We start from the raw sequence: 17,219 nt of genomic DNA on the forward strand, positions 1-17,219 counted from the left end.
GTTCATGACAGTTTTTTTTTGTTTTTTTGTCTTGTTTAGTTTAGTTTAGTTTAGTTTTGGGGAGGGGGGCAATTTCAAATTTGTCAGACTCACAGTATGGAGTGTAATTGGATAATATCCTCACAGTCCTCATGCTATCACGGGATGGACATGTTTAGGTTCTGACGCATTCCTGAAGTATCATAACATAATTTGGGGGGGACTTTTTTCTTGTAAGAAAAATTGTTACTCCTACTTTTTAGGTATCGTGTGTTATGCGTGTGGTATGTTGAGGTCACACATTTTCGGGGAGGGCGAGGCCACGAGGCAAACCACGCCCCTATTGAGCAATGAAGCATTGTGATTGGGCGGCGGCAGCCTGCTTAAAAATAGCAGCCGTCCCCTTGGAGATGTGCGAGAAATTGCAAAGCGACGAGCCGCAGCAGAAGTCAGACGGAGACGCGCGCCTCACAGCACCTTCGCCTGCTTTTTTCCTCCTCGGGACTATTCCTCACACAAGTGTCTCTTCCTGGTGCTTTTCTATTCTGAGAACTGGATCGAGGAATACAGAGACAGTGAAGAGCCTGTTAAAGGATGTCATTTCTTTCTCGATAGACATTGCGTGGTTCCGCACTGCGCACAAGCCGTATTCGGATTATCAAACTCAGTTCGGAAGAATTCCATCGTCGCGAAGCGTTCTGGTAAATGCATTTTAGTTCGGTGTCCACCCATTTTTTGACGCGTCTGGACCCCGATGAGAGATCCCACCAGTGGCTCAAGATCGTTTTTACGCAGCCAATCCCCGGATCGCAACGTCGCCAGTGGTAGTCCTCGCCGAAAAGCAGTGGAAACCCCGTCCGCGTGCAGAGCCAAGTCTCCGTTAGATCCGTCACGTCAGGCCAAACGGCTCCCCATCAGGATTGTAAAGATGTTGACGGCGCACGGCGGCCACTTGCTCCACCCGGAGTACCTTCAACCCCTTCAGTCCGCGCCAGTCAGCATCGAGGTAAGAGAGAGAGAGAGAGAGAGAGAGAGAGAGAGAGTAACTATACTATGACCTTAATCTGATGTAATTTATCAAATATTGAAGAAAAAAAACTGTAATAGAATGGAAAACTTTACTGTATCAAATGTATTAAGTGGAAGTTTAAAAAAAATATATATATATATATATATATATATTTTTTTTTTTTTTATTTGTGGATATATTCATAAATGAAATAAGGTATTTTTCTTTTTTCATTGATCATGATTAATTTCAGTAATTTCCTATTGCATGTTTTCAGAATATACACAAACAGGATCTATTCACAACTCTTCAGTTGTGTTTCTTTTAATATACGGCGTCAATACAATTTATCTGTATAGTACGGCTTAATAGTGTAAATTAAAAGTCTTACTATCGTAAAACATTGTGTGTGTGTTTTTTTTTTTCTTCCCCTTCTTTAGCTGGATGCCAAAAAGAGTCCATTAGCTTTGCTGGCACAGACATGCTCGCAAATTGGCAAACCGGACCCTCCCTCCTCTTCCAAGCTGGCCTCCCTCTCCTCAGGCAGTTTGGGAGACAAAGAAGCCACAAGCCGATCATCCAAGCCTGGAGAGCAGCACCAGTCTTCGGAGGACAAGTCCAGCTTCAAACCTTACGCCAAGTCATCAGGTGACTGCCGTAAAGAAGTTCAAGTGTCCAAGGGGTCTTCAGATAAAACTTTCAGAGTGGCCAATGGAAGCGCGAGCGGTGGCAGTGTTTCTTGTCCATCTTTTCCACCTCATTCCAAATCACCAAGCTCCCCTCAGCTCCACACTCAGAGCCACCCTCCGATACGAAGCCATTCCCCGTCCACTCAACCGCTGCCACACTCACAGGCCTCACACACGGACAACAAAAGTGGCAGTTTGGAGCAGCCCAGCTCGGACATCAACAACAGTGGAGACAAAAAAGACTCAGACACAGCGAAGTCAGTCATGGATGGGGCGCAGTTGGCCAACTCCAGCCACATACGAGCCAGCGCCAACTCCAGTAATGCCAGCTCTGCCAGTAGTCCGCGTCCTGAGAGCAAGGCCGACACACAGGTCTCTCAGGCTAACTTGGTCTCTGGCCACATCGCACCTGTCTCCCCTTTTAAACCAGGACATTCTGTTTTCCCTTTGCCTCCTGCTTCAATGGGCTACCATGGCTCCATTGTGGGAGCCTATGCAGGTTACCCCTCACAGTTTGTTCCTGGTTTGGACCCTACCAAGTCTAGTCTGGGGTTAGGACTTCCAAGTAAACACCCTAGTTCCAGTCCGCTCACCGGAGCCTCTCCTCCGTCCTTGATTCAGGGTTTGTGTCGGGACCCTTATTGTTTGGCCTACCCCAATGCACCCCACTTGGGAGGAAGTAACTGTTCCACCTGTGTCCATGACCCCTCAAGTCTCAAGTCTGGCTTCCCCCTGGTCTACCCTTCGCACCACCTGCACTCCTTGCACTCTAGCGCCTTGTCTTCCAGCACCACTCCGTCCCTCTCGCACCCCCTCTACACTTATGGTTTCATGCTCCCTAACGAACCATTACCCCATGCCTGTAACTGGGTGTCTGTCGGAGGCCCCTGTGACAAGAGATTTGCCACTTCAGAGGAGCTCCTAGCCCACTTGCGTACCCACACAGCTCTGCCTGGGATGGTGGACGGTAAACTCTTGTCAGCGTATCCGTCATCAATTTCATCAACATCCTCCTGCCATCTTCATCTACCCCCACACAGCAGCCCAGGCTCCCTGTCCAGCTCCTTCTCTCTTCGAGGGTCCCCTGGCCTGGGCCTGGCCCGCTACCACCCCTATAGCAAATCCCACCTACCTGGAGCACCTGGGCTTCCCATGCCATCCATACCCTCATCTTCAGCTTACTACTCCCCGTATGCTCTCTACAGTCAGAGATTGGGCTCAGCCTCAGCCCTCGGATACCAGTGATATCACAAATAGCAGTGACATTCACGGACTGCAGGCACCAGCTTGAACTCTCTGGAGCAATCCCGAAGAGAGACTGATCGGAGAGGAATCTTCAGCAGTCAGGATTCCTGATGGTCAGCCTGTCGGGAATACCAGCTGGCGCTCCAAAAGGGAAAATATCTGTGAGAGTTGGATAGACTTAAAGCTATTAATGATACCAATAAACAAAGCTTGAAAACGCTGAAATTATTGAAATTAATTTTTTTTCATCTGTCTTTATTTTTTTATTTTTTTTAAATTTACATCGTTTTTATGTGTCACCGAAAACTGAAATTAAGTATTTATTTTTCACACAAGCGCTTGCTTCAAATCTGGGAGATTTCCTTTTCCTGTCTAAAATAAAGTGTTAATTGAAAATCAAGAATGATTTAAGTATATTACCGTAATGACTATTACACACTAAAAAATAAAACTCTTGCACCATGATAAAGATGGACTATGATGCTTTATTCTGAATTATGTCTTTAGGTCTCCTAAGGTTTATTTTTCTTCATCTCTAGAGGCCTATTCAGACTCTGGATATGTGCATGTCAGTGAAAATTATTTTTATTTGTAAATATGCAAAGATGTAATATTTTTTCAAGCCCATGCGTGGGGTATTGATTTGGGATCACAAATGGTACAGAGGTCAAATCTGTTAATAATGACTGTAATATTCAACCAACTTGGGAAAGTCTTATTTTCTTAAATAAATGATACTTGATTGCATTTAACTTGTTTTCACTCGTTCTTCGGTATATTTCTACACTCTATAATGCAATTGAACAGCTGTTGAGCAGTCAGTCTCTCTTCGCTGCACTTACTAGGTCTCTTCATAATTCCAGCTGTTCTTCGTGTGGCAGTGTGTAAGTTTTCATGGCTCATATCAATTGACAGGGCTGTCCCAGAGAGGGCATCCCGGGTCACATTAGCCCTATTAGCTAGTCACTGAGGACTTCCACCCCACCTCCTCCTCCCTCCATCACCGACATTGCTTTTGTTGATGTGAGTGCAGGCAGCTTTTAATTGCTGATTCCTATTTGTGAGGCCTAAAAACAGCCTTCTCAGCAGACGAGATGGTGGTGCGGAGTGGCCACTGGGACTTCAATAATGACTTGAGGGCGGTGGCGACCCAGGATCGCCTCACACTGTGATGGATAGACCTGCAACACAAAGGCCATAGCTGACACAGAGATGTAGTTATTAGAGAAATATTCATCAAAGTCAAGATACCGCCCCTGGGGAAATTGGACGCCCTTACTGGAGTCTCCAACACTGAGGCTTTCTTCCTGTAGTGGGGAACCATTTTCTTGTTGCTTTTCTGCACGTCAGCAATACTGACTCGGTTCTAGCAGAGACAATAATTCAACAGGAAAGATCCGGTCCATCTTCTATTCGAGTATTTGGGTGCTGATAACGTATCTGTCCCTCCACTCTATTTGGCTGACATGCTGTCGCTGGCACAGTGCAAAGAGTCTACGAGGTGGCTATTGACCCCGACTCTCAGACTCCTCCACTCTCGCGGTTCATTAGCACTCCAGACAGGGAAAGGCAAGCACAGGTGTCACTTGACAGGACCATTAAGAAAATGGATGACCCTCCCAAACCACATCCAGCCCCTGCCTCATCAGCAAGGTCACAACGCCCAGATCACCAGCCTTGGCGGTTCTTTGGGACACTACACTTATTTTTCTTATTTAGAAAGTGGAGAGACCCACTCCACTTTACACGAAGAGTCCATCTGCACTCTCCTCCAGCTACTGGCTCTATTTTGATGGAATTATAAATGTGGTGACGACAAGCTAGCGCAAATATATGAGATGTAGCGCTTGTAGTGCCTTTTTTTTTTATATTCCTTTTTCCAAGTTGCTCATAGTGATGCCACTTTAAACACATTGGATTGTGTTGCCCCCTGTAGTCGTGCTGCAGAAGTACAAGTAGACGAAGCGCAGTCGGAAATGTAGTCAACATATGTACTGTACATTGCTATGTAGGTTTTAGAAAGGAATGTCACAAATTGCAGGTACATCTGACGAGCTGAGCTGGCTGGAGACGGTCTACAGCAGAGGTCACACAGAGGGGAGAACTTTCAATCATGTCTGGAGGTGGAATTAATTTCACTGTTGCCAGTTTGCACTCGTTCATCTCCCTATTCCCTTGCTCATCAGTCTCCGCCATCTATCTACCCCCACACACTCTCTTGCAGCTGAGTCAACACCCACACACTCCATTTATGTTGCCTGATGTGTGGGGCTGTGTGCATGTGGAAGTATGTGTACTCAGTCTCAAACCTTTGTCCGCAGTAAGTGACACAAGGCAGGACTAAGCATTTCTGTCGTTTTTAAAACCATAAAACACCACCCTTCATTTTTAATGTTTTTTTTTTTTAATTTTTTTTTTACTGTTGCTGTGGTGTCAGTGTAGTAAGTATCAAGTTGTTCCATTTCTGAACTAAAATCTGATCCTAATTTAAGTACATAAATTCTATTTAAATAATCAGCTTCATTTTTATTCATACTTTTTTTTTATTTTGGAAGATTAATAACTCCCTCTGAGATTGGCTGCGAACCAGTCTCGCCCAATGTCAGCTGCGATAGGCCCCAGGACACCCGCAATCCTAATGAGGACAAGCCGTAAAGAAATGGATGGATGGATAATACCATTATGAATGTGTGCCATTTAATATGAAGCTGTGAAACTGAGGATGCTCGAGAGCATGTGTGTCAAACTCAAGGCCCAGGGACCAGATTTGTCACGCTACAACATTTGATGTGGCCCGCGAAAGCACATCATGTGCTTTGATAATTTTGAGAAGACACACAGCAACCATTTTTGTTACCAATCCCCTTTTTAAACACATTGAATAGTAGTTGAACAATCACTTAACATCTGATTTCAAAACTAGTTATAAATCCATTTGTTGTGTATTTGTAATAATATGAGACAATTACAGTATGTATGCAATGGTATGGTTTCACAGTCATAATTGCAATCTGGCCTAAGATAAAAATGAGTTTGACACCCCTGCTTAGAGTAAACCAAATAAAACTAGAATGACCTTCTTCAATGTTGAAGAAACACCACTTTATTAAACAAAAGTGAAAAAAGGAATTGCGCGCCATATTTGTGTTCATTTGTGCATCTGTATACATTAGCAGATTACCTCCTCGTTTAAGGACGATAACATAAACTAAAGGGACCATACCATTTTTTTCCGATCATCACGGGAAAAAAAACACAACCATTTTTGTGCACTGCTGTATGTGTTTATTAGGAATAGATGAATTGGACTAACTACCTCAATGGCAAAAAGAGAAATTAAGTTCATGTATTCACATTTGCATCCAGTGTCTTGTGTCTTCCTCTGAATGGTGCCACCCATCCACAAACTTTTACTGTGAAATGCCTTGCAACGAACAAACTTAACCAAACAACAAACAGCAAAAAATATCCCTCACCTTTCAAACTTGCCAGAGGTCATAAATATATCATTCAATAACCTCTACCTGTTATGAAGAATGAATGGCATCGCCGGAGTACAGGTAAAATTGATAGTCAAAATGAAAGAAGTAACCGTGACAGATGGCGATGGGGAGGACTAATATTTTCCCCCCTGTGAGATGCCGGGACAGTGCACAGGGCCACTGTGAGGTCCTGAGCAGCCAGTTGACAGCGCTGGTGATTAATGACGACAGGGTGTGGAGCTGCTCTTCAATTAGAGCCAGCTCTTACTCAGCTCACCAATGCTGCTGACAGCCAGGACAGAGCCAGAGAGAAAGAGAGAGAGAGACACAGACGAGGGGGCTCGTATTTTTCTGTCTATGTCTCACTATCCGTGTCTCTAAAACAAAACATTAACCTCAACTCCATGACTACCACCTCTGTGTTGAACATCAGGACCCAGTACAGAGCTTTTGGCATCAGACAGTGACCACAGTGTTAAAGCGGGCCAGATGGCGTGAATACATCCCTCGTCAGGCTCTGTCACACAAAGTCTGTTCTGTCTCCACATAACTCTGCAACTGACTGCTTCAACTGCTCTCGTATGGTCCCATCAGCCTCTTGTACTGCTGTCTTGTTATACCGTATGTACATGTTCACTGTATTGTATATATACGGAAAAAATACGAGAGAATGTACGGAAATAAACTTTTTAATGAATTAATGTATTTTGAGACAAGCTCGAAGTCCCAACAACTGTGTGCCTGAGCTGTGTGCCTTTAAGGGGCGTGGCCTACGGCGTGACATCGGGAACACGGTGGTTAGTTTCTGTCTGGATCAAAGACCGACTGTAGTTGCTTGCTAGTGTTCTCATTTTGTATTTGTGGGTTTGACTGTTTCTCCCATTCGATAAATGGCTGAAAGGGCATTGGTGATAGTAATCTCTGGGTTTTTTTCCCACTACACTCTATCTGAAGCTTACTCGTAACTCCAATTCTGGCTTGCGACACAGGGCAAAAAAATAGACCAAGCAATTGGTTGTAATTAAAAAAATAATAATGGAAGTTGGGGCAGTTGTGCGTAAAGTACACTGCAATGCCTTGTTTATCGCGTGGATTAGGTTCGACACCACCCACGAAATAGATTAAATCCACGAAGTAGCGAGCATGCGTTCACATAATTCATTTTTCACCAAGCACTACATTTCAATTCATTTTGGTACAGTATACGGTTTTATGTTTCCATTGCCAAAAGGTAAGAAGGCTACAAAAATGGTGTATACAGTACATTTTGGCAACTTCTGCAGCCTTTTGGGGTATATTTTATTGCCGTCTTCCTTGTAATTGTTAAAACATTTTGTTTTGTCACAGATATGTTTTAAATAGAAGTAATTATGCAGTGAAATGGTGTCCTTCAAAATGCCATCAAGACAAAGAGAGGAAAAAGTGAGCTACAGACACAACAGAAATGACATCATCATCAAGTTAATTGCCCTGAACATGGGTAGACTTAAGGTACAGTAAGTCTTTTCTTCTGTTTTTCATATTTTTTCAATGTTTTCAGCCGTCACTGAGTTTTTCACTCAACCCCGATTAAACCTGTTGCTTATATTATCAGAAAAATACATCAATATCAAAGTTTCGCTTATTTTTAAATTGTATAGCTAAGTTTGTTCTTGACCAAATACATTCAAGCAAAAAAATACATGTTGGGGTTTTAAGCGAGTGGGAGCCAGAACGGCCACCGCGCTACCACCAAGCCATAGAAATAAAGTATATAAAGCATAAAATAACGTGTTTTACAACACTATTATTTCTAATGTGCCTGTGGATGAAAAAGCAAAGCTTGTGGCCAAAATGTACACCTGCCTCTTTTAAAATATCTCCTCTCGCTTTTACTCTCACTCATGTCCACTCTCTTTAGCAACTTGCTCCATAAAAATTAAGATGAATATAATATATAATTATTCATTTTAATCTGTATGGTTTGATAAATGTAATACTGCAATATACTGTATGTACAGCATTAAACGCCTATACAGGCTCGCCGTTTAGGGCGTCCGTATAGCAAATCGCTCAACGTGCAGGGGTGAGTCGGCCACTGTCATTTTTTGCGATGATCAGGTCCAGGCCGTCTCAACCGCATGGTGCTGTGTGTGGTTAGGCTTAGCCTACGATGTAGTGGTTTTGGTGGTAAAGAATATTTTAGTTTGTTTGTTTGCTTGTTTTGCTCCAGGGTGATTATGCTATTGATGAAAATTAAAAACATGAAATAATTAATAAAATAACAAGAAAATAAATCACTTTCAGATTGCGGTAGATAATCAGTGGCTGTAAACATGCATTTTATGGACAGATGGTGAACAGTCGGTCTATGATTCCAATGAGTATACTGTATACTGTACGCATTTAAAAAAAAAAAAACCTCATCAGTTATAGTTACAGTTTATATAAAAATGTCTTTTTAAAAATGTATCTTGTCTAAATAATTTCAAATGTACTTTGCTTCAACATTGTTGGGGTTGCTCCAAATTGCAGCGGTACAGCGACGGTACCTGTCCTTGCCCAGTTTACCGGGGTAGAGATCAAGTACTGTAAATTATGGTAAAGTGCATTGCTAGCGCCACTGTTTATCCATCTGGATTCCATTTATCAAGAGATTGCAGCAAGTCTTCGGAAATGAGCGTGCCCTGGCAGGAAATGAGGGGAAGTTCTGATCGTTTTTCGGACAGTCTGCACCTGTAAAACAGTCACTTTATTCAGTACAGGTCATAGGTCTGTTTTAATTCTCTCCTGAATAGATTCGGGGTGAAATTATGATCACGATCATCTCATCTGTTGAACAAGAGGGCAAACCGATTATGTGCTTTATAATTCAATCTGAGAGTATCGCATTAACATTCGAAGAGGATAGCATAAGGCAGAGATAGACATGTTCCATTCACCTGGATTGGGATTGGGTGTATTCTCCCCATGTCCTGTTAAATCGTTTGCTCATAGTAATGTACTGTTAGGTGGAATGTTGGACGACTGGTTAGCACATCTGCCTCATAGTTCTGAGGACCCGGGTTCAAATCCGGCCTCGCCTGTGTGGAGTTTGGATGTTTTCCCCGTGCCTGTGTGGGTTTTCTCCGGGTACTACGGTTTCCTCTGACATCCCAAAAACATGCATGGTAGGTTCATTGAAGACTCTAAATTGCCCGTAAGTGTGAATGTGAGTGCAAATGGTTGTTTATTTATATGTGCCCTGCGATTGGCTGGCGACCAGTTCAGGGTGTACCCGGCCTCTCGCCCAGAGTCAGCTGGGATAGGATCCAGCACATCCGCGACCCTGGTGAGACTAAGCGGTACGATGAATGAATGAATGAATGAATGAATGTAGTGTTACATAATCACTAAAACCATGTGGCTTTCCTCTGTCACACACAAGCAACTGACTGGTGGAAGGAAGTAAATGACCTCATCTGCTTGTACTGTAGTGTCAGCTGGGTGGTCCTCCTGGATCATAACATGTGTTTCTGTCCCTCTTGCAAAGTCATACAAGTAGTTGCCTTACCTTCATAGCAAATGTGTTAAATCAAGCCTTTGACAAAAAAAAAAAACCTTTTTGATAGAAAAGGGAAAGGACATATTTCAAATATAAGTGTGATCTCTTTAGGGCTGAACCTAACAACTATTTTAATAAACGATTTATCTGTCGAATATTATTCAGATTGATCAATGAATTTGATAAAAGAAATTTGAAAAAAAAATGGATTTTTTTTTTTTTTTTTTCAAATTAACAGTGCAGAAAATGCAAATGTCTAATTTTGATGAACACAAAGATAATCAGTATGCTTTCATGGAGGACCACAGAAATCGAAGAATAGTTACTGCTGAGAGACTGAAATTCCGAGGATTTGGACAATTTTAAGTTAATCGAGGTCTCTCAACGATTAATCGTTTAACAAATTAGTTGTTGATTCATTTGATAATTGATTAGTTGTCAATTAATCGATTAATTGTTGCACATCCAGTTATCTCTAGATATAAATATATCATATCCCAATGTGATAAAATTGATCAACTATGAAGTCGTAAAGTCAATAGTTCTTTAGCATTCAGCTTCATTTATCTTTAATGGCGCAAAGACTCTCCATGATATTCTACAGTTCTAATCACTTATTTCAATTTTCTTTAGTAATTTTAGTAAGACAATATTTACTTTGGGCTTAGTTTATTTGATAACATTTTCTCCGTGTTCTCTGATTAAACAGGATTCTCATATCAAACATTTTCCACAAAACGCCATGTTTATAACAACTGTTGCACACTAAAATGTTGGTGGTTGTTGTCAGTGATTCAGGGCCATCCAAGGGGATCTCTTTGTTCACTTTAGCTGAAGATTGACTCACGAGTACACACATTCACACTCAAGTTTATATTAGCAGAGGCCTTGTGGTTTCTGGAATAAGAGTGAGGAGAATAAGTTCCACAAGACAGTGTGATTATTTTTACTCTTTTGGTGAACCCTTTTAGATGTACAGAGAAACCCCTCCTCACCTTCACAGCCTCGTCCTTCACCTTTTCTTCCATTATTGTATGCTACCCACAAGCCCCCCCACAGTAATCATAGCCCGTATGGTATGAAACAAAAGAAGAAAAAACCCCTCCTGATATAGTAGGGGAAGCCAATGAGAGGGCGGGAAGGGAAGCGAGCTGATTATCCAAATACAGTCATTAAAGGGAAAATGTGTTTTTTAAACTGTCAAGATGATTAATGGGCGAGAGCAAATCCTCACAAATGCTCTTGTTTAGTCTAACTGGCAGACACGATCCTGGCCATTGATTTATGGCAGGCCTACTGCGTGAGACCACAGTGAGGTTAGAGGGAGTGAGTTTGTGAGTGTGTACCTAATGGTGTGTGCGCGCGCCTTTGAGTGCTCACGCTTGATTGTGTGCATATGTGCGGCTGCCTGTGCATGTAGGTCCTGATGGTAAATTGTGGATTTGTGTGCACGTGCATATGTAAGCATATACAATACTGTGCAAAATTCTTAAGTCACCACTGGCTTTGCTTTGTATAATGACCCTTTTTCACAGCAGTCAGTAAAACATTAACGAATAGCACACAGCAAGTTTAGACAAATAAATACAAATGTCATTGTCCATATAACTATGTGAAGGAATAGTGCAATCAATTGCATTTTAATTATATTTTAATCCATTTGGGTGATGACCTGGATAAGGGTGAATAAAAAAATAAAAAAAAGTCAATATGGTACCATTGTAGCCATCTAACCTCCATAATCATATTGGCACATGCTGTCTGTTTTTTACCCTCCATTAAACAGGCAGTCGCCTTCTCGCTAACAAACATGGACATATATAAATGCAACGCTCTATGAATTGATTTCACTTTTATCAATTGTTTACCCTTGGTGAAGGTCTGTGCGCTAGTGCGTTAGTGGCCTTCTAGTTCTATATGATCATTATGACATTGTTTAAACTACAAATCTCATGATGGCCCAAGACTTTTGCACAGTACTGTATGCAGAGGTAGGTCGTAAACGCGTTACATTTATTCCGTTACATTAATTAGGTTTTTGGATCAATTGTACATGTCGGAGTAGTTTTAATGCAACATACTTTTTACTTTTACTTCAGTAGTTACAGTATATTAAGAAGAAACAGTACTTTTACTCCATTACATTTAGCTACACTCCACTCGCTCCTTTTATTTTTTTATCTGTCTATTATTGCTTGCGCAATCTATTTCTATTGGTTTGTCAGCAAGACTTCTGGCTCAGCCGTTGTCGCCTGAGTCTGTTTCACCAATGCAACATCACCACGAATCATCTTTGGCTCCGTTTCGCCAATCAAACGGAGCCAGGCATTCACATGACCACACGTCTTCCCGAGCCCGCCGAAGTGACTCATCTACAGCACGTGAGGCTTGGCAGAAAAAAATTGAGGATAAAGTGGCATGCGACTCATTGCCACAAGAGGCAGAACACCCCTGGCCTCACATTCATTGCATGTTTACATTCTAGGCTATGAAAAGCTTTGACTTTATTATGCATTCTCATCTGTGCACACACACACACACACACACACACTAACTACAGTTGAGGTGCAAGTGTTGTACTTTATCAATAAACCTAGTCAACAAGCAGCTTCTTTGTTCCGTCATTTCACTGAATAAAGCAAATTTACAAATCATCTATTTGTGTTTGTATTAGAGGATGTGCACACCTGTGCAACCATATTATCTCGGTTGTTTGGGTTTACGTCCCCTCTCGAAAAAGTTTTTTTTTAATTTGTATAAGTTTTAGGTCACATTCATGTTTAAAAAAAAGTTTTAAAATTATTTATCTTGGTCTCATATTTTTCATCACGAAAAAACCTGGTTTTTGTGCATAGACTTTTTATATCTACTGTAGGGCGGCCCTGTTCCTGTTTTTGTCATCTCTGCCTCGTGACAAAATACAAAATACTACCTCGTGACAAAATACCTTAATTTGTTATTTTATAAAGACATTATTTATCATTGTTTGTTATTTTAAAAAGAGTTTATTTGTTATTGTTTTAGTTAGTGTTTTTTTTTTTTTACATTCATGCGCTGATTAAAAATTAAATCAGAAGTTAGTAACAGTTACTCAGCACTTGAGTAGTTGTTGTTTTTTCACTTTAGACAGTACTTACTGTTACTTGTAATTATATGGAGGACGCCTTTTTCGAAGAAGAAGAAGAATCTTATTATTCTAAAGTAACAGTACTCTAACTTGAGTGCAATCTTTGTGTACTCTTCCCACCTCTGACTCTATGTTGTGATATATAAAAGGAAGGCAAAAACACAATCTTAGTACTGCCATACAGAATTTTGGCCATGATGAGAGCAAGATTATTTGTATGATATACTGTTACAGCACGTAGACAAATGTGTTTTAATTTACTGTAATGTGATTTATTATACTGATTAAAATCTTTCAAGGGGAGTTTCTTGCCTCACAGTTCTGAGGTTTTGGGTTCGGATCTCAGCTCCAGTTGCTTCCTTTATGGAATTTGCATGTTTTCCTTGAGCTTGGATGTGTTAGCTCTCGATACCCAAGCTTCTTCACACATTCCCAGACATGCATGTTAGGTTAGACGAAGTCTCTGTCCATAGGTGTGAATGTGAGTGTGAATAGTTAATTGTTTCCATGCTCCCTGTAATTGTCTGGCGACCAGTCCTGGGTAATAACCGAATGAATAAATACATAAATAAATAAATAAAATGAGTAGTAAATGCATGCATTTTTCATTATTATCATAATTATTATATGCCTTTCCAAATGTAATCAAGCTATTTGCATCTCAGATTACATTTTCAAAGAGCACAGTCCAGTTGTTCTAAAATTAGCAATAGCATTACATACTAATTAACAATCCATATGTCTTTACACAGGCGGCACGGTGGTCCAACTGGTTAGAGCGTCCCCCTCACAGTTCTGAGGACCAGGGTTCAATCCCCGGCCCCTCCTGTATGGCGTTTGCATGTTCTTCCCGTGCCTGCGTGGGTTTTCTCCGGGCACTCTGGTTTTGAAATTGATACCTAAAAACTAACTTTAACTGGAAAACAAATTGGAGTTGTTGTTCAAAGGAATTCTTGTTCATACATTATAAAAGTTATTGCTTGGGACATTTATGATGTGAGAAATTTTACTCATCTGCCATTCATTTTTGTGTCTTCCTTCACACACGCACACACACGACAACTTGGCTCTAAATGTAACGTGCAAACCACTGTCTTCACGGCAAAAACAAAATCCACACATGTATTATATATTATATTTCTTCTCAGAAGGAAAGTTTCTCATCCCAAGAAGGTAAAGAATAAATATTTCATCGCAGTCTCGTCAAGCTCTCCTTGGCTGGTTTCAGATGGATGACTAGCAGCTGTTGGCCTTACAACCGACTCCCTCAGCACCACCATTAGGCCTATCTGTCTGCAATTTCCTCATTCTTCCTCAGTTCCCTCTGAAGTCCACTGTGATCGCTTTCCCACACCCCCACAGCTCAGCACAACACTGTACTGTAAATACACTGCAACACAGATTCAGCCTCAACAGACCAGAGCACATTCACAAGAACAATTTCCCTGTCCACCCACACCGAGGAATACACAATACACACACTTAATCTCACACGCACACATGCACACACACACCCCTCCGCTAATATTTCTTCATAAAGCAACACTAGGCAGACAACCATGAAGATGATGTTGAAGGTTGATTTTTGCAGCCAGAAGATTAACGTAGCACAACAGTGTGAGGCCAGTTTTAGAAGATTGTACTGGAACCTAAATCTCCAACGCTGTGGGCATTGGGCCATATTCTCCCATGTGCGTATGAGGGAAAACCTGCCCAATTGCGTACTTTTCTGGCGAGGCAGATTTTTCCATCGACTTGTTGTAAGTCTGTCATTTACACACCTTCATGCCAGATACGCACTCTCAGTGGAGCAACCCTAAAATGTGACCGTTCTCTATCAAATCTTGCCTTCCGCGTATTCTCCTGTCGACCTAATCACTTTTCCTCTTGTGCACTTCAGAAGCTGTGTAAGTATATACGCCATGCGTACTAATATATTGTAAAAGAGACTTCCAGAAAGCTATCAAACTTATTTGAACTGCCACTGTCATGAAGTTTTTTATTTTTATTTTCCATCTTTCTTTTTCCACCGCATTCTTATGCAGTATGTCAGCATTGGCATACACCAGGGGTGTCAAACTTATTTTTTTTGCGGGCTACATCGTAGTTATGGTTACCCTCAGAGGGCCGTTATGACTGTGAAACCATATAATTGTTTACATAATCGTCTCATGTTATTACAAATACACAATAAATGGATGGATAAGTAGTTTTGAAAACAGAAGCTAATAAAGTGATTGTTCAAGTACTATTCAATGTATTTTAAAGGGGGGAGTGGGAACAAAAATGGTTGTAAAATATAATCTGATATCTAATATCTATCAAACACTATTGAAGCACATAATTTGCTTTCGCGGACCACATAAAATGATGAAGCGGGCAAGATCTAGCTCCTGGGCCTTTAGTTTGACACCCGTGGCATACACCTATATTGACGTGAAGGCTCACATGCCTGACCGATGCTTAAGCAGGGGTCCCCAACCACCAAGCGCTGCCACACAGAGACTGAACCAAAAGATATTGCATTTAGTTGATCAAAGAGGCATTGTGAGTCAACGATTACAGTGTTTTAGTTGGGATATATTTAAAATATCGGTGCTTGCAGACTTTTTCCGCTGATTGTTTAAATCGCTCACATACAATTGCAAAGATCGATTCCACTTCAAACATCGTCCTGGCCGGCATTTTTGCATAAAGTAGTGGACATGTTTTGATATACTGTATAAGGATTAAAGACCTGATTAAAAAATACATGTCTTGATACAATACAAAGTTTTTCCTAACAGGTAACTGTCATGCTCTGTGTTTTAGTTTCAATGACATTTTGTTTTGTTTCATGTTGTTCGTGTCTCGTGTGGGTGCTCGTTCGGTTATTGTCGCCACCTGGTTGACGTCAGCCCGCTACCTTGTGTCAACCAATCAGCTCCCTCCAGCCACTCATGTCCTGTGCAGGTGTTCCTCCTCGTCTTGTCAGTTTGCTTGTATTTACCGTATTTTCACGACCATAATGCGCACCGTGTTCAAAGGTGCAGTCTCAGTTACGGGGTCTATTTCTGTATTTAACACATACATAAGGCGCACCGTATTATTGGGTGCAGGCAAAACCTACACGAGCTTAAAACATACGGTAGCATGCATGCACGCTAAAACCATGTTTTTAAAAAGGCAGCGGGAGCAAAACTGAGTTCGGCTGTACTTTATTGAAGTATTTAACAATGTACTCACGTTATTTTTTGATCAATCCTCATCCAGAAATCCATCAAAGTCCTCATCTTCTGTATTCGAAATGAACAGCTGGGCAAGTTCGCCATCAAACACGCCAGGTTCCCTCTTGTCATTAACGGAGTCAGTCTCGTTGCCGTCCGGCTCCTCAGAAATGATGCCGGCTTTTACGAAAGCTCAAACAACAGTGCAAGCAGACATGTTAGCCCAAGCGTCCACAATCCATTCACAAATTGTGGCGTAACTCGCCCGGCGATGCCTCCTCGTCTTAGTAAAGCTGTGTTCGCCATCTGTCATCCATCGCTCCCACGCCACTCGCAACTTCACTTTGAACGCCCTGTTTACACCGATGTCCAGCGGTTGGAGTTCCTTCGTCAAGCCTCCCGGAATGATGGCAAGCTCCGAGTTATTGCCCTCAGTCGAATGGTGACTTGAGACGCTTCTCCCGGCTGTTCTTTGCTCATTAATCCATTGCTCGAGTTGGTCTTCCAACTCGGGCCACCTCGCCTTGTTCCCGCGGAAACTCAGCTTCGTCTTCTTGACTTGTCGAAGCTCGTTTTCCTGCTTCCTCCACTTGCGAACCATGGATTCGTTGATCTTGAATTCTCTCGCGGCTGCTCGATTCCCATGTTCCTCCGCGTAACTGATAGCTTGCAGTTTAAACTGCAATTGTGGGCATCCCGCGGCTTGACGTCACGAATGCTTGTTTTTGTTAGCTTTAGCAGCTAGATTTGTGAACAATCACGCAAATAATTACACGTGATCCGCTGTCTGGGCTTCCCGTACATTAGTCTGGTTTAGTCAGTGGAGTATTCTCAAGAATCAATCTTGTATTGTGTTTCTTTTTTTAATTCGCTTTATTTACCAATCGATCAGCACACTACATTTTTCTTCGTGTCCTATTCTTTGCCTCTTTTTGACGTCGTTACATAGTGCCCCGAGT

The 17,219-nt window shown here is 41.7% G+C and overlaps 1 protein-coding gene across 1 annotated transcript; it reads left to right on the plus strand.

The window, feature by feature from the left end:
- The first annotated feature begins 403 nt into the window (after positions 1-403).
- On the plus strand, positions 404-3,663 carry znf703 (zinc finger protein 703). Its single transcript, XM_061672918.1, has 2 exons — positions 404-985; positions 1,429-3,663. The coding sequence occupies exons 1-2, from the start codon at positions 734-736 to the stop codon at positions 2,920-2,922; spliced, it is 1,746 nt and encodes a 581-aa protein (XP_061528902.1). The 5' UTR covers positions 404-733; the 3' UTR covers positions 2,923-3,663.
- Positions 3,664-17,219: the final 13,556 nt, after the last annotated feature.

Source organism: Phycodurus eques, chromosome 3, assembly GCF_024500275.1.
Source record: "Phycodurus eques isolate BA_2022a chromosome 3, UOR_Pequ_1.1, whole genome shotgun sequence".
NCBI lineage: Eukaryota > Metazoa > Chordata > Actinopteri > Syngnathiformes > Syngnathidae > Phycodurus > Phycodurus eques.